Source organism: Talpa occidentalis, unplaced genomic scaffold, assembly GCF_014898055.3.
Source record: "Talpa occidentalis isolate TD23 unplaced genomic scaffold, MPIMG_talOcc4v2.1 talOcc4.15, whole genome shotgun sequence".
Classification (NCBI taxonomy): Eukaryota; Metazoa; Chordata; class Mammalia; order Eulipotyphla; family Talpidae; genus Talpa; species Talpa occidentalis.
The window spans coordinates 39,479,680-39,500,972 of record NW_023601543.1 but is presented as its reverse complement, the minus strand read 5'-3'; the positions used below and the strand labels follow the sequence as shown (position 1 = coordinate 39,500,972).

At 37.6% G+C, this 21,293-nt stretch overlaps 2 protein-coding genes across 3 annotated transcripts in view; one reads left to right on the top strand and one right to left on the bottom strand.

Annotated features, from left to right (window-relative positions):
- The first annotated feature begins 12,911 nt into the window (after positions 1–12,911).
- On the top strand, positions 12,912–13,342 carry LOC119246641 (chromodomain-helicase-DNA-binding protein 3-like). The gene has a single exon (XM_037513006.2). The coding sequence runs from the start codon at positions 12,917–12,919 to the stop codon at positions 13,196–13,198; it is 282 nt and encodes a 93-aa protein (XP_037368903.1). The 5' UTR covers positions 12,912–12,916; the 3' UTR covers positions 13,199–13,342.
- Positions 13,343–16,782: 3,440 nt separating this feature from the next.
- Positions 16,783–21,293, bottom strand: part of POF1B (POF1B actin binding protein) — a 74,813-nt gene continuing 70,302 nt past the window's right edge. The window contains exons 12-16 of one of the 2 annotated variants that reach the window (XM_054695937.1): positions 21,160–21,279; positions 20,359–20,487; positions 19,150–19,232; positions 18,362–18,476; positions 16,783–16,801 (exon numbers count right to left, since the gene is read on the bottom strand). In XM_054695937.1, the coding sequence (XP_054551912.1) occupies positions 16,796–16,801; positions 18,362–18,476; positions 19,150–19,232; positions 20,359–20,487; positions 21,160–21,279 (453 nt within the window). In that variant the 3' untranslated portion in view covers positions 16,783–16,795. Of the gene's footprint in view, positions 16,802–18,337; positions 18,477–19,149; positions 19,233–20,358; positions 20,488–21,159; positions 21,280–21,293 lie in introns of those variants that run through there. The other variant, XM_037513005.1, reaches the window with a different exon arrangement.

Sequence of the window (21,293 nt, the reverse complement as noted above, 5' to 3'; positions counted from 1 at the left end):
GTCTTGTAATTAATGTTTACTCTTTATTGAAAGACTTTTCACTTAAAATGGCTTATAGGCAATTTAGCCTTCAATTGAATTGTCTACTTTAACAACAATATGAGCTAGGAATTTAAACAACTATGATGACCATGGCATGATTCTTCCTCAAAAATGCACGATATTTGTTAAAATCATGACAGAATGCTAAAAAGGTGTCCATCTGAAGATTTTAGATTTAGTATTACAGACAAAATTAAAAATTCTTTAATTTATTTATTTGTATATATTTTACATCAGGTGTAGTCCCCATAAAATTTCCACCACCAGTTCACCCATGCACTATCCCCTTGGTCCCTTGTGCTCCTCCCACCATAGTTTTTTTTTTTTAAAGATTTATTTATTTTTTTATACAAGAACCGGGGTACAGGCCAGATGTGCAGGAGGCCGAGAGGATTCACCAGAGACAGAGCAGGGAACAGAACAGGCAGACTGAGGAAATACACTGCTGAGGGGAGCAGTGGGCGAGACAGGAGAGGTCTGCCACGCCATGTGGGACCTTCACTGGCTGGTGGGATCGAACCAGCGCTGCAGAGGCTGCAGACAGCTTCAAGGCGCCGCACTCAACCCGCTCTGCCACCAGGGGAGGCCCATCCAGCATAGTTTTGATCCCTGTCCTTCCCCCTCCAGAAAAAATGTTCAACATCCCTCATAATCAGGGAAATGTAAATCAAAACCACAATGAGATACCACCTTACACCAGTAAGAATGGCACATAATTAAACTAGCAACAAGTGTTGGTGAGGATATGGTGAAAAAGGAACTCTCCTACACTGCTGGTGGGAGTGCACGCTAGTCCAAAACTAAAAATTCTTAAACTGCTGAAGTAATACAGTCATAAGGAATGAATACATCTAATTATGTTCTCAATAGAATGCTATACATTCCGAAGGAAAAGTATTAAATCAAGTATTTGAGAAAGATTGCTGTAAAGGAGCATGAATATAACCTGCTATGTTCTAACTAGTTGGCATTCAATAAAATTCGTGTACCTAGATATAAATCACTATTAAGACTTGTTAATTGGGTTAATTATTATATAATGATCACTTACATAAAAAGGAGAAATCTATTAGCCACTGCATGTTAGAACAGTGTTTTTCTAGCTTTAATCTCTATAGAGTTTGCCTAAGGATCTTGTTCAAATGCATATTCTGATTCAAAAGCTTTGGAATGGGGCCTATAATTATGCATTTCTAGCAAATGCCCATGAATTGCCACCATAGGAGTAATAACGTATTAGACAGCCCCCACCCACCACAGTGTAATTCCGGTATACTTTAGCAACTTTACTTAAGTTGATAGCCATGGATGAATGGATAAAGGCAGTCCTTCACTGAGGTCATGGCATATGAACTGAGAGATGAATGTCAAGAAGAACTAGTCATGAAAATCTTGTGGAAGAGAATTCAAGTCAAAAAAACATGCAAATAACCTGAGATGGAACAAATTTTGGCAGGACTGTGGTGAGGATGCTGATACTGGGAGTTAAGACCTGTGGTAATTTGAAATGGGAAGCCACTGGAGATTTGTAAGGAAGGAAGCAATATGATATAATTTATATTTTGAAGATCACTCGGGAGGCTGTATGAGGAATGTACTGCTGAGGAAGCAAGGATCCCTGTGAAGAGAATATTCCAGTTATTCATGTTTACAGTGGAACTGGAGAAAAATTTACTTTCACTTATAATTTGGACCTAGAAATTCTTAGACAAAATAGAACAGATTAGAATTCAGTTCACGTTACAAACAAATGATTGTCTTAAAGAGATACAGATTTTATCAGCACAGGCCTGCCTTAAGTGCCCAAACATTTCACCTAAAAATACAGGTCAAAGTTTCCTGAGAAGAGTTTTTATTTCTCTTTCAATTTCAGCAGCTGTGATCCCACTTTTTAAGCTGTCTATTTCATCTTGTTTCAATCTTGGGAGGTTGCATGAGTCTAAAAATGTGTCTATTTCTTCGAGTCCAATTTGTTTGCATGGAAACTTTTATAGTAAGTTCTTATGATGCTGTGTATTTCTGCAGTATCTATTGTAAGTTCACCTCTTTCTTTTTTTTTTTTTTTTATAGAGGCATGCTTTATTTATTTATTTATTTGTTTGTTTGTTTTCTTGTTTATACAAGCACTGGGTACAGTCAGAAGCGCCGGACAGTGAGAGAATTCACCAGAGCCAGAGCAGGGAGCAGAGCAGGCAGAAGGACCGAAGTACACTGCTGAGGGGAGCAGCGGGCGGCAGGAGAGGTCTGCGCGCCATGTGGGACCCTCCTCCGGTGGTTGGGGAGCAGCCGGGGATCGAACCGGCGCCACAGAGGCCGCGGGCAGCTTCGCAACCCAGCGCTCAACCGCTGCGCCACCGGGGAGGCCCTAAGTTCACCTCTTTCATTTCATTTCTGATTCTATTGGGTTTTCTCTCTTCATAACTAGCTTATGGCTTGTCGATTTTGTTTATTATTTTCAAAGAACCAACTTGTTATCACTGATCTGTCTTTTTTTCTATTTTATTTATTTCTGCTAAAATTTTTAGTCTTTTGTTTTTGGATGCTTTTGTTCTTTTTCTATTTTTTCAGCTGCAGAGTTAGGTTGTAAATTTGAGGTCTTTCTCTCTTTTTTTTTTTATTGTGGGCCTGTATTGCTTTAAACAGCCCACATAGTACTGCTTTTAAAGCATCCCATAGGACCTAATAGCTTGCCTCTCCATTTTTATTCGTCTAGATATTTTGTGATCTCTTCTTTGATTTCTTCATTGCCCTAAGGGTTGATGAAGAGCATTTTATTTAGTCTCCACATGTTTTGGGTTGTTCCAGGATTCTTTTTATGGTTGATATCTAGCTTTATAGCATTGTGATCTGTGAAGATGCTTAATATAATCTATTTTCTTATATTCTCTGAGACTTGTTTTATTTCCTAGTATATGATAAATTCTTCAGAATATTTCATGTGCACTAGGGAAGAATGTGTATTCATTGCCTTTGGGATGGAAAGTTTTATAAATGTCCAGTAAATCCATCTGTTCTAACCACTTCATTGAAGGCCCTATTTCCTTGTTAATTTTCTGTCTGGATGATCTATCCCTTTGTGCCAATGGTGTGGTGAAGTCTCTAGCTTTGATTGTATTTTTCTTGATGTGTTGTTTTAGATCTGTCAATAGTTGCTTTAATTTAACTAGGTGTTCCTATGTTTCCATCTTTATGCCTGGATATTTATTTTAAAATTAATGATGTATCATTTATATCCTTGTTTGTTTTTCTGACTACCTTTTTGAAAGTCTAGTTTACTGGATATGAGAACAGCAGTTTCCTGATTTAATTTTTGAGTTATTGGAATATATGGCCTTTCATCCAGCCTATTAATTTTTAGTTTGTTTTTGTCTTTCAGTTTTAAATGGGTCTTTTGTAAACACAGCATTGATGGCTGGATTTTTTTTTTCACCCACATTGCTAGCCTCTATCTTTTTTTTTTTGGTCTTTTGCCATCTGATTTATTTCACTAAATATAACACCCTCTAGTTCCACCCATGTTGCAAATGGCAGGATTTCACCATTTTTTTTTTTTTTTTTTTTTTTTTTTTATAGAGGCATGTTTTTTTTATTTATTTATTTATTTGTTCGTTTGTTTCGTTTATACATGCACTGGGTACAGTCAGAAGCGCGGGAGGGTGAGAGAATTCACCAGAGCCAGAGCAGGGAGCAGAGCAGGCAGAAGGACCGAAGTACACTGCTGAGGGGAGCAGCGGGTGGCAGGAGAGGTCTGCGCACCATGTGGGACCCTCCTCTGGTGGCCGGGGAGCAGCCGGGAATCGAACCGGCGCCGCAGAGGCTGCGGGCAGCTTCGCAACCCAGCGCTCAACCGCTGCGCCACCGGGGAGGCCCCAGGATTTCACCATTTTTTATGGCTGAGTAGCTTCTGCCGTCAGTGCTGCACATGAGGGTTCTCCCAACACCATCCCATTGGAGGGGAGCCCAGCGGAGCCTCTCTGGGGACTAGTTGCTTAGCTCTTCTTGTTTAGCTGAGGAGTCTCAGGCCCAGAGATGGCAGAGTCTTTCCCGAGGTCACAGAGCAAGCCCCTGGCAGGCCTGTAGCACTCGCTAACCTTTGGACAACCGGCTATTCTTATTTTTTAGAGATGTATTTATTTATTTGTTTGTTTGTTTATTTATACAAGCACTGGGTACACTCAGAAGCACGGGAGGGTAAGAGAATTCACCAGAGCCAGAGCGGGGGGGCAGAGCAGGCAGAAGGACCGAAGTACACTGCTGAGGGGAGCAGCGGGCGGCAGGAGAGGTCTGCATGCCATGCAGGACCCTCCTCCAGTGGCCGGAGAGCAGCTGGGGATCGAACCGGCACTGCAGAGGCTGTGGGCAGCTTCGCAACCCAGCGCTCAACCGCTGCGCCACTGGGGAGGCCCCGTTACTTTTGTTTTTAATTTTATTTTTTTTATATTTCTTTTTTTTTATTTTATTCCATCCCATATTTTTTACATCATTTTTCATTTTTACACAATGCATGCATTTTCATCTTGGTTATATTCCCCATACAATTCCCACCCCCCTTATTTTGACCTTAATCCCTCCTCTCCCTCCCCTCTCAACCCCCCATAGAGTGTCTCTGATTTATAGTTGCTTGTTGATATTGATTTTTACTTTATTATAATTAGTCTTTTTCCTGGTCTCTTATTTAGATTTTCTAAATTCCTGCTATGAGTGAGACCATCTGGTATTTTTCTTTTTCTTTCTGGCTTATTTCACTGGGCATGTACCTTTCCCAGCTCCATCCATGTTGCTGGAAATTGCATGAGTTTATCTTTTTTGATTGCTGAGTGATATTCCATTGTGTATATGTACCACATCTTCATCCAGTCATCTATTTTTGGGCATTTGGGTCGTTTCCATAGCTTAGCTATTGTAAATAGTGCTGCTATAAACATAGTGTTAGCTTATATCTTAATTGATGAATTCAGACCATTCACATTAGGGTGATCATTGACACAAACTTTTTGTTATCAGTCATTCTGGTTTTGGTTTTTGATTGTTTTATTTTGTTGTTTATTTTTCCTTTTGTTTCTCTCTGCTCTTTCTGGATGACGTTCCTTAGTATCTCTATCAATTTATTTACTTCTTTGTCTGTGTGTTTCTATTTTGGATTTTGCTTACTGGGTACTCAAATTCCTGCATTTTAGAAACTTTATGAGCTGGTGTCTGCTCTTTGACATTTTTCTGCCCATTCCCCCCACCACTTAGTGCTTTGTTGTTGACTCAATATTCTTGCTCATGCTTCTAATGTTATATTGCTATAGTCATTTTGCTCAGCAATTTGTGTTTCAATTTTTCTTGTAGAACTTCTTTGAGTATTACTTGAAGAAATCTGGTGATGGTATTAGCTTTTTTCTTTGTTTGAGAAAAACCTTTATTATACCTTAAATGATAATTTTGCAGTATGATGAATTATTGGCTGACAGTTACTGTCTTATAGGATTCTGAACATTTCCTTCCATTCTCATCTTGATTGGAGAGTGTCTGAACTGAAATCTGGGGAAATCTTAATTTGGGAGCCCTTGTAACTTATTTTTTTCCTTGCTTCCTGCAAAATCTTTTATCTTTGATATTTGACAGTTTGACAGTGATATGTCTGGGTGTAGGTCATTTGCATTTAAATATTTGGTAGTTCTCTCTGCCTCGTGGAGATCCATATTTAATTCATTCTGTGAAAGTTCTCAATTATCATTTGTTTGAATAAGGTTTCTGCTCCTATTGCTTTTTCTTCCACTACTGAAATCCCATTCTTAGGATACCTCTTCTAATTGAGTCATATTTGTCATATAGTTTCCTCATTTTTTTCCTTTGTCCTGACTTCTAAATGTTTAGTTTGTTCATTTGAGCCTTCTACAAATAAATTATTTCTCCTGCCAGTTCTATTTAAAGCACTTTCTAAATTTTTGTCTGCATTTCATTCAGAAGAATTCTCTTTGCTTTTGGATCTCTTTTCTGAGGTCTTGTACTTGCATATCTGCCTCTCACTGACCTACCAGTATCTCATTTGACATTTTTATTATTGTTTTGAAGACACTATTAGATAGTTTCTCTATTTCTATTTTCTTTATGTTTGTCCCAGGTCTTCTGTCCTCATTTTGCTTTTCCATCCTGTGTTGAGATGTTCCTTACTTTCTGGGCACGTATATTGCATTATTTATAGCTGTGTGTGGCAAGGTGGCTGTGGTCGCTGGGGTGCTGGGGATTTAGCTTTGTTTCTTTTAGTTTACCTTGGCTTGAGATGGAAGTAGGGGGGAATTCTGGAGATCCAATCTCAGTTTGAAGAGTGACTTTAGTCACCTCTACCTCTTATTTTATTCCATACCAACCTGTATTCTATGTGTTGATAGTTTCACACCCCAACTTGCTCTGATTCCTTTCTGCAAAGCATTGTGATCTAAGAAGTTTGGGTCTCCCAGTGCGAAAAGCAAGGTCTGGACCACCAGGCTTAAGCTCCGGGATGAATTTACACTTGGCCCAAAGGCAGAGCTGTGTGTATGGTGGGCACATGTGTTCTGACTTAACACCACGGTTGTCCACAATGGCCATTGCTGCCCTGTCTCAGCTGCATATTCTTTCTCCTGCCAGTCCTATTTAAAGCACTTTCTAAATTTGTCTGCATTTTTTTTTTTTTTTTTTTTTTTAATTTTTTTTTAATAGAGGCATGTTTTATTTATTTATTTTTATTTGTTTGTTTGTTTGTTTTGTTTATACATGCACTGGGTACAGTCAGAAGCGCGGGAGGGTGAGAGAATTCACCAGAGCCAGAGCAGGGAGCAGAGCAGGCAGAAGGACCGAAGTACACTGCTGAGGGGAGCAGCGGGCGGCAGGAGAGGTCTGCGTGCCATGTGGGACCCTCCTCTGGTGGCCGGGGAGCAGCCGGAGATCGAACCAGCGCCGCAGAGGCTGCGGGCAGCTTCGCAACCCAGCGCTCAACTGCTGCGCCACCGGGGAGGCCCAATTTGTCTGCATTTCATTCAGAATCTCTTTTTGTGATCTTATGTATTCAATCTGGTGAAGAATTCTCTTTGCTTTTGGATCTCTTTGCTTTGGGCTCACATACATAATCACCCTTTGTTTCCTTTTGCAAAGCATTCTAACTCTAAACTCGTCCTTTCAGCTGTAGAACTTTTTTTTTTTTTTTTTTTAATTTTTTTTTTTTTTTTTATTAAGGCATGTTTTATTTATTTATTTGTTTGTTTGTTTGTTTTTTATACATGCACTGGGTACAGTCAGAAGCGCGGGAGGTTGAGAGAATTCACCAGAGCCAGAGCGGGGAGCAGAGCAGGCAGAAGGACCGAAGGACACTGCTGAGGGGAGCAGCGGGCGGCAGGAGAGGTCTGCGCGCCATGTGGGACCCTCCTCCTGTGGCCGGGGAGCAGCCGGGGATCAAACCGGCGCCGCAGAGGCCGCGGGCAGCTTCGCAACCCAGCGCTCAACCGCTGCGCCACCGGGGAGGACCTCAGCTGTAGAACTTTTTAAGGGTTGTGGCCATGCTCAGCCTGGCTTTTCTTTGATCTCTTGCAAGAGTGGCGAGAGGAAGATTCTTTTGATGCCCATACCATACCAATTGCAGAGTTCCTACTGTCCCTGGTTAGGTCTACACCCACTCTGTGTCAGCAAGGTTTCTCCAGAGCATTTCACAATGTCACAGGTCCCCACTTCATGGTTTGGGAAATCAATCCCCAACCCAGACAGAGCTTCCCTTCCCTTCCTCCTGTTCTTTCCCCTCAGCAGCCACCATCCTTAGTTCTTGAATTCCAAGGGAAGGTTCTGGGGCTATATAGATGGGATGAAGCATCTGGATCTATCCATGAGCAAATAATTTGTATAGTTGTTTTTAGTGGAGAGGATGATTTTAACATCTCTATTCTACAATATTGTGAGTGGAGTCTCAGGACCAGTTTTTCCAGTGGATTCTACCAAACCAAAGAAAAATCTAATACTTGTCCTCTTCAAGCTCTTAAAAAAAATCAAAGAGGAAGGAAGTCTTCATAACATAGGCCACCATTACCCTGAGGTATTGCCCAGACCTGAGGTATTGCCCATAGGCCACCATGGGCAATTGCCCTGAGGTATTGCCCATAGGCCACCATTACCCTGAGGCCACCATTACCCTGATCCCAAAACTAAACAAAAACAGTGCAAAAAAGAAAACTGTAGATCAATATCACTGATTAAGATGGATGCAAAAATCTTTAAAATGCTAGCAAAGTGAATACAGTAATATATCAAGTGAAACATCTATCTATTGTGATCAAATAGGCTTCATACCTGGGATGCAAGGAGGTTCAACGTATGCAAATCAGTCAACATCATTCACCAAATCAACAAAAAGGAAGACCACATGATCACCTCAAAAGCTACCAAAGAAAACATTCAACAATATCCAGCATCCATTTATGATTAAAAACTCTAATAAATGGGAATAAATGGAACCTATCAAAAGATTTAAAGGGTACATATGATAAAACCACAGCCATCAACATACTCAATAGTGAAAACTGAAAGCATTCTTCTAAGGTGAGGAACAAAGCAGGAGTGTCCACTATCAGCACTGTTATTAAACATAGCTTTGGAAGTCCTAGCTGAAGCTTAGGCAAGAAAAAGACAAAAGGACTCTAAATTAGAAATGAAGTGGAACTGTCATTATTTGCAGATGACGTGTTAATATACTTAGAGAAGCCAAAAAATTCTACAAAAATCCTTGCAGAAATAATAAATGAATGCCATAAAGTGGCAGAATACAAAGTTATTACACATAAATCAGTGGCATTTCTATATTCAAACAATGTCTCAGAAGAAAGGGAAATAAGGAACACATTTCCATTTACAATAACACCAAAAAAATGAAATACCTGAGAACAAACTTAATGAAGGAGGTGAAGAACCTGTATATTGAAAACTATAAAACTCTGTTAAAAGGAAATAATAGAAGACACAAAGAAATGGAAAGATATCCTGTGCTTATGGGTAGGAATGATGGAAGTTTCACACTTCTTGACTTCTAACTTTATTACACAGCAACAATAATCAAAATAGTATGGCACTAGAACATAAAGTAAGAACAATGGAATAGAATTGAAAACCCACAGATAAAACCATATAAATATGGACAGTTAATTTTTGACAAAGGAGTTAAAACCATACAATGGAGAAAAATAGCCTCTTTAATAAATGGTGCTGGGAAACATGGATAGGCACTTGCAAATAAATGAAGCAAGACCTATATTTAACTCCATACATCAAAATTAATTCAAAATGGATTAAAGACCTGCACATGAGAACGAAAACCATGAAGTACTTGAAAAAAAACACATGACAGGACATGTTCCACAAAGATGTATTTGGGGATACAACTCCAACAACATAGGACACAAAACAACCAAAAACAAACAAGTGGGACTACATCAAAAGATTTTTTTGTACCTCAAAAGAAACCACCACAAAAAAAAAAAAAAGCCATGTACAGAATGGGAAAAATTATTTTCTTACCACACATCTGACAAGGGGTTATTCTTCAAAATTTACTAAGTTCTTGCACAATCTAACAACAAAGAAGTGACCCAACAACAAAAAAAATGAGCAAAGGACCTAAATAGACACTTTTCTTAAAAAACAGTCAGACATATGAAAAAAATGTTCAACATCACTCATTACAAGGGAAATGCAATTTAGAATTGCATTGAAATACCACATTACCCCTGCGAGAATGGCCAATATAAGAAAATATAGAAATAACAAATGTTGATGAGGTTGTGGTGAAAAATGAACTCTCATCCACTCTTGGTGGCAATGCAATTTGGGACAGCCCCTGTGGAAAATAGTATGGAAGTTACTCAAGAAAATAAAAATGGAAATTCCATTTGATCCTTCAATATCATGTTATTCATCCAAATAACATGAAAACTCTGATATGAAAAGATTTATCTATTCACTATTGACAATTGCCAAGTCAGGAAAACAACCCAAGTGCCCTTCAACAGATAAATGGATAGAGAAATGAATATATACTCAATGGTGTATTACACAGCTATGAAGAAAGGTGAAACAGTGGCATTTGGGACAAAATGGATGCACCGTGAGGTCATTATGTTGAGTGATGTTAGTCAAAAAGTGAAGGACAGATATAGAATTGTTTCATTCAAGTGGAATATAAATACCAAAAAAGCTTTATATGCAAAGACTAGAAGGAATAAAACTTGAACTCAGCAAAAAGAAGATAATGTTTACTAGAGGTAAAAGAGTGGAGGCGATGAGAAGGGAGGTAGATGGGATATGGGCAGAGATGGTTTGGTGGTGGGCAAAAACTTAAGACCAGCACTATCTTCCCCACATCCTTTCTTCTAGTCTAGCAGGTAACTGTTTCAGACAAACTATTTTTACTTATTATTAAAAAGTCCATAAAATACAAAAATGCAAAGACAATTCAAAACAAAACAAAATGGAATTGCACTGTAGAGAAAAAAAATACAGGTCAAAGTACCCTTACAAGAAGGAGAAATAAGTTGAGAATTACTGAAAAACATTTCTCCAGAAGAGTTCAGTTATATTATGTAGAAATGAATTAGTCCTTCTAAATTGTTTATACCACAATGGAGAAGGTATTTGGGAATTGTTTACAGGTAAACCTCTCAAATTCAACTAATGTCACATATAGGATAATCACCAGTTCAAAACTTGAACTGCCCTTAAAGATACATGTAATAGGAGAATATATGGTAGATGAATACCTTCTATTGCAGAAAATTGTCAGCCTTATACAAAAATAGAAGACTATGATGAACCCCAATATAGCCATCACTTAGCTTTAGCAATTTTCACTTCACGGCTAATTTTGTTTAATTTATATTCTTCTTCACTCTTTGTTTCACTCACCTATCCATGCTTTTTTTTTTTTTTTTTTTTTTAAGTTCCCTTCATCTGCTGGTTTAATTTAAAGTAAATCCAAGACGTATTTTAAAGAATTTTTGAAGAATTAGTACAATTCTTAATATGATTACTTCTGGGGGTAGGGAGAAATGACCATCTATAAAGGGAGAGGAGTAAAAGAATCCTTTTGTTTAAATCTTTGGGATTAACCCTTGTAAAATCAAGAAAAAAATGGCTAGACTTGGAATCCTATTCAATAAAGTGTTCAGGACTAATAAGATTTCATTAAGAGAAAATGCATACTAGAATTAGAACTCCAGAGTATCACTGAATTAGAGAATCTCCTCAACTTCGTTCAGCTCCACCCTTTCCTTCAAAAGAATAAGTTTATAGGGCCTCCCCGATGGCGCAACGGTTGAGCGCTGGGTTGCGAAGCTGCCCGCAGCCTCTGCAGCGCCGGTTCGATCCCCGGCTGCTCCCTGGCCACCGGAGGAAGGTCCCACAGGGCGCGCAGACCTCTCCTGCCGCCCGCTGCTCCCCTCAGCGGTGTACTTCGGTCCTTCTGCCTGCTCTGCTCCCTGCTCTGGCTCTGGTGAATTCTCTCACCCTCCCGCGCTTCTGACTGTACCCAGTGCATGAATAAACAAAACAAACAAACAAACAAATAAATAAATAAAACATGCCTCTATAAAAAAATAAGTTTATAAATTTGATGCTGGTTGAGAAAGGTCTTTTAGACTCTTGGATCCTAGATAAAACTGGCAATTATTAGCAGTCTAGAGGCCCCATAAAGGAAATTTGTAATTTGTACATTTAAGGCTCTGGCAGATATCCCAAACTAAAAATGTTCTCACTTGCCTTGTTTCAGTTGCTATGCTTTCCTCTTTGGGCATTACCAAAGTAACTATTCAAAAGGAAATTCTGCTCCATTTAAAATTGTGGACCATTTGGCAATATTGAAACTTACACCACTTAACCTGTAATGGAAAGCCCAGTCACCTACCATATGACTCCAAAACTTGTCATTCTAGATTCCAGCACTATTCATTTATAATAACATGGCTGGGTCATCACACCCCTTATAGAAACTATCTCAAAAAAAATATATATTCTCCCATTTTAAGAAATTGGTCTGATGTGTTGTATCTTGGTTCACAAGAGCTAGGAGTATTCAGCAAGGATTGTGTTAGCTCGCCAACTATTGACTCAAAACACTGTATTACCATGCCTATCTATTAACATAAATGATCTCTGGAATATAAACTTTAATAATTATTTTAAGGTAATGGGATGTGTAACCAAACAAAGACTCTGGACCTGACAATATTTCATAGTCTATAAGAGACCAAGAAGATATCAAGACTGCCTGGCTATCATGTAATTATATCATATGACAATTTCAATGTTCCTTTGGAGATTCAAAAAAGAACATCTAATTTTTTTAGTACATATTGCTAAATGTTTTATTAAGACAAATGAAATTGTTAATCATAGTCTTTTAAAAATTGTATCTACTTTTTACCATAAGGTGAGCATGGAAGACTTTCTATTTTTTTCTGTACAGTAAATACTGTGAAAATCCAGTAAGTTTAGTAATGGTGTGTGGTGGGGGAAAAGTACCTTATATGGGAATTTTTTCACAGCTTATTATTTTCTTCCAAAACAATTATGTCTACTTGTCATCGTTGTGAATTACAATAATGGAAAAGTAAGAATAGCTTTTTGCCAAGGTGCTCTAAATTGGGTGGTGAGAAGCAATTTTTTAGCTTTATTTTGTTCCTTAATGTAATGTTTGTGCTGACAGTATTACAGTTAATGTAGCATTATTAAACGAATGGGCTGAACATTTTATGGAATCACATTTGAAACAAATGAATTATGGAACTTAGAAAACTAGGTTTGTAAGCACGGAAACTCACATTTCATACAAAAGTCTGCATCTACTGGAGGTCTATGCTAAAGTGCCCGCCTTCAGATGTCCGAGCGCAGCATCCTCAGCCGGCTGGCCAGCAAGGGCACGGAGCCTCACCCCACACCGGCCTTTCCCCCGGGTCCCTACGCCACACCTCCGGGGTACGGGGCAGCCTTCAGCGCCGCCCCCGTAGGGGCCCTGGCCGCCGCAGGCGCCAATTACAGCCAGATGCCGGCAGGGTCCTTCATCACAGCCGCCACCAATGGCCCTCCAGTGCTGGTGAAGAAGGAGAAGGAAATGGTGGGGGCATTGGTGTCAGACGGGCTGGATCGGAAGGAGTCTTGAGCCGGGGAGGTGATCTGTATAGACGACTGACTGGATCCCAGGCCTGCCCTTCGCCCAGGCCCCGCCCCCGAGGCCGACCCCCAGCTCAGGCTCCGGTGCCTGCTGCCAATCCTCCACCTTCCCCAACCTTGGGCCACCACTGGGCTAGAAGCCCCTTACCCCTCTCTACAACTCCTCTCTTCAAGAAGGGCCCTTGTCTTTCTCCATTCCACGTACCTTTCCCACCACGCTTTGAAGACTGTGCTGGTGAGAAGAGGTCGGGGTGGGAGGTGGTTAGCAGGGTCTTCCAAGTACCTTTATCCCCCACTGCCAAACACACACAGCTTCCCAATAAATGGTTGTGGGGAGGCAAGAGGTGGAACCTCCCCAGTCTTTATACCTGCAATACAAACCCCACCTCCTACAGAAGTGGGGAATTAGCTGGCCTGGCCTTTAGAAACTTTGGTGGGGAAAAGAGCTTTGAAGAGAGGAGGGCAACTTTAGAGAGGGATGACAATGAGCCTTGGGAGGGAGGAAAGGAAGAGGAGGGGTGGCTGCATGTTTCCTTCCCCTACTTCTCCCCAGATGGAGGGTGGAGCAGTTACAAGGGAGGGAGTCAATTGCTGTTCAGCCTGAGAATAAAGGCACTGTTCACTGGCTCATTTACCTCCTGCGTACCGGCATCTTGTGTTGGAAATCTCCCCCCCCAACCACCACCACCCCAGCCCCCCAGGGACCAAGGACCACCTCTACAAAGAGTAATGGTTGGGTGATACTCCCTCAAGCCAAAGAGGAGCCCCCTCCAATCTATCCTAGGGATGCAGGTAACCTAAAAAGGGTGGGAAAGAACACAACAGATCAGACATGGGGGGAGGATCTAGTTCAGGGGCTCAGGTTCTTGAAGGACTTGTACCCTCCCTCCTGAAGGCCTGAATATAGACTAAAATTGAGTGGGCCAGACAGGGAGTCTAGTTACAGGTGTACTTTGCCTTTGGGACCAGAGCAGAACGGTGGAGGGCAGGCTGGAGAGACTTGGTCACATCCTCCTCCCCAGGAGGGGCCGGGGAGAGTGGCAGTTTGCATGGCGAACCCCCCACTTCCTCTTCGCTGCCCCTTCACTTTCTTGCTGCCCCCTTCCCAGTCTTTTCACACCCACTCCTGGCCTGTCCCAATCCCGTCTTCTGTATCAGGTTTATTGGTTGTACATATAAATTATACTTTCCTTTCAAAAAAAAAAATAAAGTGCTGTCTCTAGTACTCCATATAAGGAAGAATTTTTTGTTTTGTTTCTTGTTTTTAGAGTGATACTAATTCTAACACATACTCACGTGATAACAGCTTCCAGGAAAAAAAAAATACAGCTTAACTAAAAATCTTGCATGTTTCCTAATAGTGTTATAGAGCAACCCCGATATTAAACGGGTTCCTGGCTGTGGGTCCTCACCCGCGCGCTTTAAAGGGACTGCCTTTTCCCCCTAACAATAGGACTTCACAAAAATTATGCAGATACTTTACATATTTTAAACATTTAAACAAATCACTTAGGCGATGATGGAGGAATATTGCTTCTTTGATGGTGGATATGGTATGATAACATACATCTGAAGAGGTGGAATTTATATTTCTCAACCATAAAAACTATTGTAAACCATTGTGACTTCAATAAAGTAAATTATAAATCTTAAAAAGAAAACTAAAAACAAATCACTTTGCACGTCATTGCACAGTCTCCATTTTATTTGGCAAATCTAAAACAGAAACATACTAGAATAGAAAGTAGATAAAAAGGCATTTCTCAACTGGCATTTCTTTGCAATTTTCGTAGATAAGTTGTATGGATTTTGTGAAAGGAAGGAAATCACCACTACTTCTATTGATCTCAATTACAAATGGCAAAAGAAATGCATACATTTAAATTTGTTTGGTATAATAATTACCTTATAACGACTCCAATTAACTCACTATGCATAGATCAAGAGAGTCAATGAGTACTGACTTAACTGGCCCAAATTTTGGCCACTGTATTTTTATTTAAGAATTTTTGGAAAATCACATTTGTTCTAATTTTCAAAAAGATATGGTGGCAGATTTCTATCAGGATACTAAAAACTTTCATTATATCATCTTTATTGGTTAGACAACTTTACATACTTTTGTTACAGTTAGACATATTAGTATCGGCAGAGGAGATACTGCCCCATTGTTCCTACACCATAGGAAAAAATATGTAAGGACTATATAGCTCATAAAGAATGTTAACATTTCTATCACAAATATTGATAACATTGGAATTGTGTCAATCCATGTTATAAAGCTTAATATTTTTGTCAAAGCAACTATTAATAAGGCTTTTAGCTTCATATTAAAGACCTATTTTAATATTTGTGTAAGAGTATTTAAAGTGTTTTTCTCTTTATTTATGTAATGCTTCATCTATTCCTAACAGTTTCTTAACATAATGAACAATTATTAGAATATAATTACAAGGTACTACAGAATTATATATAGATATTTACAGAGATATTTCAGTGCAAAACTTCATCATATGTAACCCAAATATATTTGTTGACTTAATTCATACTTTGTCCAATAAAAAACATTTTAATTTTTGCTAGTTACTTAACTGTTACCAGAAGTGTAGAAATTAAGAAATTTCGTTCTTTTTTACCAATGTATTTCAAAAATACTTGTATTCACTTTGTAAGGCCATTGGAACCCAATTAGTCAACAAAATTCTTACCTATAAAAATTTTTCTCTTAAGTAGAATGCATATATCTAGTATTTGCTGTTACTATTTTTATTCCCTAAGCCTTTATGCTATATAGCAATATTATGTTTTATATACTACTATTAAAAAAAAAGTCTGCCTTTCTTTCACCCACTACCATATAGAGTGATATGTTTTTAAGGAATTGGGTGGGCTCATTTGATGAGCCAATTATTTGAAAGAATGGATTTTCCAAGCCATTGATAGGTACTTAAGAGCCATAATAGTATAATATACAATGTATTTTATTTAGTTGTTTAAAATATATTGTCCAACTTTCCTACTAAATGCAATGAACCATTGCCTTTGATTTTGTAATGTCTTTAAGAGATATCAATAACATGTAATAAAGCATCTCTATTAGTCACAAGGTGTAACTTAAGTAAAGCAAGTATATGCTATGTATACCAGGCACTAAATGAACTTTTCTAAAAATTCAATAATCTTTTGCCTCTACTTTGATTAGAAAAACAGTATTTACTTTTTAAGCTAAAGTGTAGTACTATTATGAAAGAAGAAAATCTAGTGGAATAACTTGTAAAATCTCTACCCCCAAAAATCAATTCAATGTCTAGGGAGCACCTTATTGAAAAACACTGGATTGTATCCTACAAAGTCTGCAAATGACCTTTAAATTAGTTACATGTTGCTATGTAGAATACATAAATATAATAGAAAGTATTCAGATCTCATATGTGGCTGGAGAGACTGTCATCTGCAGAACTAATTCATTGCATTAGATTCACTGGGTAGTAGCATGGTTAAAACTTTCGATTGTCTGTTAGTGGTGGAAAAAAATAACAAAATACTAAAGCAGATACAAAAAAACTTCTTTGAGTTGGAGATTCATTCATGGCTAGAAAAGAAAAAAATAATTTAGAACTTGCTCATAAATTAAGATCTTATAAGTGCATATTTATTAAAATGATTTAAATGTATATGTTGAGGTACTATTTTGTATTTATTCAATGAAACAATATTTTGTCAGCCATGAGTCAAGGTTTCAAATGATTTTAAGTAAGAGGGAAGTAAGATTGAGTAGATTTACTCCTTGGTGTCACATTTAGAGGAAAACCATGTCTAAATATCTTTATTTATAAATATAGTTCTATCACCTGTGATATTATTTAAATATATTTTTGAACTTGCTGTCAGTCTCTGTTTCATTCAGGTATCATGTTTGTTGTTTATTGCTGTACATTTTTGTTTATTTTTTATAATTTAATTTAATTTTATATATATTTTACATCATTCTTCCTTTTTGTACAATGCATACTTCCTCCTTTCAGGTGTAGTCCCCACAAAATTCCCATCACTAATTAGCGTAATGATTTCTATTCTATAGACCCCTTACTTGATAGGTTCTCACATGGATGCCACCATTTCTGGGGCATATTTGGTTAGTAGCAGCAACTGCTTCCTGGTCTTCAATTTCACCTAATTTTGCCTTGCTGCTCATCTGGTCCTTAGGTAGAACAGGCAGATTGATTGAAATACACTGCTGAGGGAAGCAGCTGGCAAGACAGGAGAGGCCTGCTGTGCCAGGTGGGTTAGCTCCCTGGCAGGGGGTTGAACTCAGGCCACAGCATTGATAGCTTGATAGCACTGAAACTTAACCCCTACAGCACTAGGGAAACCACCCGAGTCAGGACCTTTAAAGTACTCTTCATCAGCCTCACAATAACTGGAGGATATAAAACTGGAGCATTTTACAATCTGGTAAGAAAGACGGATATACCTTCTCTCTTTCAAAAAAATCATATTTACATGAATCTACATACATTTACATAATCTAGATGAGTAAGTACCATTTTCAAGATTGTAAAAAATTCTCTTAAAACATTCTTTTCTTGGTGATGGTACACAGGTGCATTGGTGAAGGAAACTCTATGGGGACTACACCTGAGGGGGTGAGGGGGAAGCAAATATTGTTTAAAAATGAACAATGATGTAAAAAATAAAAATACATTTTTAAAAATCTTCTTTTTCATCCTCTATTCCTATTCATAATTGTCTAATGACATTTTCTGCCAGCTTTAGAATTTTTTTTAATTGGAATGATATGTTTAATAATTCCTAAGATACACAAGAAAATAAAATTTTCATATGGTCAACATTAATCATCTTCCTCACTGGAGTGAAAACCCTACCTAATTATTAGAGTTTAGATAATCAATTATATTACTTCATGTATGAATCATTCCAAAATTTCTTAATTCCTAGGATATATCAGTAAGGGAAATATGGTAAATTTTAAAATTATATACAATTTTAGTTCATTTTGATAATTTGCCATATCATATATATATATGCAATGCATTGAATTATTTATATATGTATGTGTGTGTGTATATATATATATATATATATATAAAATATCACTTTCTAGTTACTAGAAAACCCCAAGTGAACTTACATAAGTCCATTTGTCTTCTTTTTTCTCAATCACAATGGTCTGTATGTCACTACCTGGTGGTATATATTCATAGTCATCATACAGAAGGCCTAGGATGGGATATTGTGTCCTGTGTCTATAAAGAAAAGAAGTTTATAAGCTGCACAAGATAATAACCTTTAATCCTTTTTAGTCACTCTCAGTTTGATTCACCTTATTAAAAGAATTTGACTCTGAATGACTTTTAACGTTTTTTTAAAAAAAATCCCCTTTAAATGGAAAGTGATTTACTACTAATATTTTCAATATTATTGAAAGGAGAGAGATGACTTTCTATTCAGTTTTTCTAAATTGCAGGGATGTAGGCTGCTATCATATCACTACCTTGACTAAGAGTGATATCTACATGGCAAAGATTCGAACCAAGAGATACAGAAAAACCTATTTTGAGTACACAAATCCATCTGGATATCAAGCAATCCCAATTAAGTTAATTAGCTCCCAGTTTAAGTTGGGTTTCTGGCATGTGCAACTGAAAGAGTCTTGACTAATGTGGTTGGTTAAACAATTGTTTGTTTTTTACTACCATGTCATTTAATATACTAGAATGCAGGTAAGTTATGCTACACAAAGAATTTTATTGACAATAATAGCTATGTCTTTTTTATAAATATTTATTCTTTGGTAGAATCAATAGCCTTTAGAAAATACGAAGTTCTGCCTAAATGTGTGTATGTCATGTTAAACACACTATAACTGGATTATGTAATAACCAAAGGCATTCAAATCTCATTTAATAAATACATTACTTTTTAGTGGTAATAGTAGTCCTTCCACCACTGGAGAGTTGGCTATGAGATGAATATATTTCTTGTCTCAATTTTGAGAGTTCCTTGTAAATAAAAGATAATATTATAATTTGAAAATGGTAAAAACATGAGGTAAGAAGTATATTTGATCACTTAAGATGGTTACTAAGAATTATCACTTGTTCATTCTTTTTCAGTCTTGAGTTAAGAATGCCCTAATCCTGGGCCTCCCCGGTGGCGCAGCGGTTGAGCACTGGGCTGCGAAGCTACTCGCAGCCTCTGTAGCACTGGTTCGATCCCTAGCCACTGGCGAGGGTCCCACATGGCACACAGACCTCTCCTGCAGCGCCCGCTGCTCCTCTCAGCAGTGTATTTTGTCAGCCTGCCTATTCTGCTGCCCACTCTGGCTCTGGTTATAAGAGCCAGAATTCTCTCACCCTCCTGTGCTTCTGACTGTACCAGTGCTGGTATAAATCAATCAATCAATCAAAAAAAAATGAATGTCCTAGTCCCACTTCTTAAATATCATATATTTGTTCTTCATGGTACCTAATAAATTACTATATATGTATGTACAGGAATATGCTAACTGGTATGAGAGTCTATATTTGAGGGGTAACATAAGATTGAATGAGCATGGTTCTCAAGGTAACGTAATGTTCTCATCCTATAAAGCTTGAAAATTATTACCATTGCAGAAAATTATCGAAACTTCAAAATGGAAGTAGGTATTATTTCCTATCAGAAAGCCTACCGCTGAACTTTACTAAAAATGCCATTTGTTCAATAACAGTAATAAAACTTTAACCACTGTTTTGGTATTGTTGCTTCAGTATCTATTGTACCTAGTGTATGGTGGATCGTGAGAGACATGCTAAAGATACAGGGACAAATACAACAAAATCCCTTACAAAAGCACATAATAATCTAGTAAGGAATTTGCAGTATTATTGAGAGTTTCAGTACTGAGATATAAAATCAATGTCTGAAAAATATTAAATGCATGCTAGCACTTATTTTTTGCTTCAATTCTAACATTCCTTTTAATGATTTCTCCTGAAATATACTAAAAGTTCTTCATAATCACTTGCACTCTACCCCATGAATGTGTGAGTTTGGAAATGTGTCCTTTTCTAGTTTCTGGGAAGTATTTATCCTACTGGACTGAGTTTTATTGTTGCTTTCCACCCTTTCCCTTTCCATTCTTACCTCTGACTGACGCTTTATAAGGGAATCTTTCTCTTCCAACAAGCTTGTAAGTTCATGAACCTTAAATTGGAAGTCACTACAACTTCCTTCTCTTCTTGAAACATCTTTTTGGTACTGGTTTAACTGAGTCTAAGTATTTAGAAAAAGTAAGAATTATTATAATTCTCATATATAAAACAGGTAACTAAATTCTACAGAAGTTAAGCGATATAAGGCTATATAGCTAGTCATTAAATGAAGAGCAAAATACCAAAATTTATAAATTTTGATAGTTTTCTAATGTAAAATATGTGTTAAAATGCCAATTAGGAATTTTTCACTGTTTTTAAAAGTGCCTTCACTATTTAAGTTTTGGTATTACCTAAGTAACAGACTTGTACTTGACAAAATTCTTGTTATATATCATTCCTCAAAGTCAAGTGAAGATTTTTATGAATCAATAGTGACCTATGGATAATCTCAAATGTTATTCTTTCCTGCATAAGTATGATTTAGAAAAGATCATAAAATCTCCACCAGTATCAAAATAAATAAAAGTTAAAAACAAAAACACTGCACTTACTGTCGTCTTTTGGATTTCTATAAAAATTAAAATAAGTTAGAAACTATTTAGCAATATTCTATTCACAGTGATAAATATTTAAACTAGAATTTCTATGGTGTTTTCTAAAACTGTACCTTCAGTTGATTTTTCTTTGTAGCTTTAAAATTGAAACCACACACACACACACACACACACACACATATATAAAATGATAGTTTGCGCTCACCTTTGTATTTTATGTAAAAAGATCAACATACCCTTAGCTTGCATATTTCTCTATCTTTTTCCATTCTTAAGTTTTTTAGCATCTCCATATAATGGTTGCCAATCTCATCCATTTTAGCTTGTAGCATTGGGCCTGTGCAAGTCTCAGAAATCTACATGAAACAAA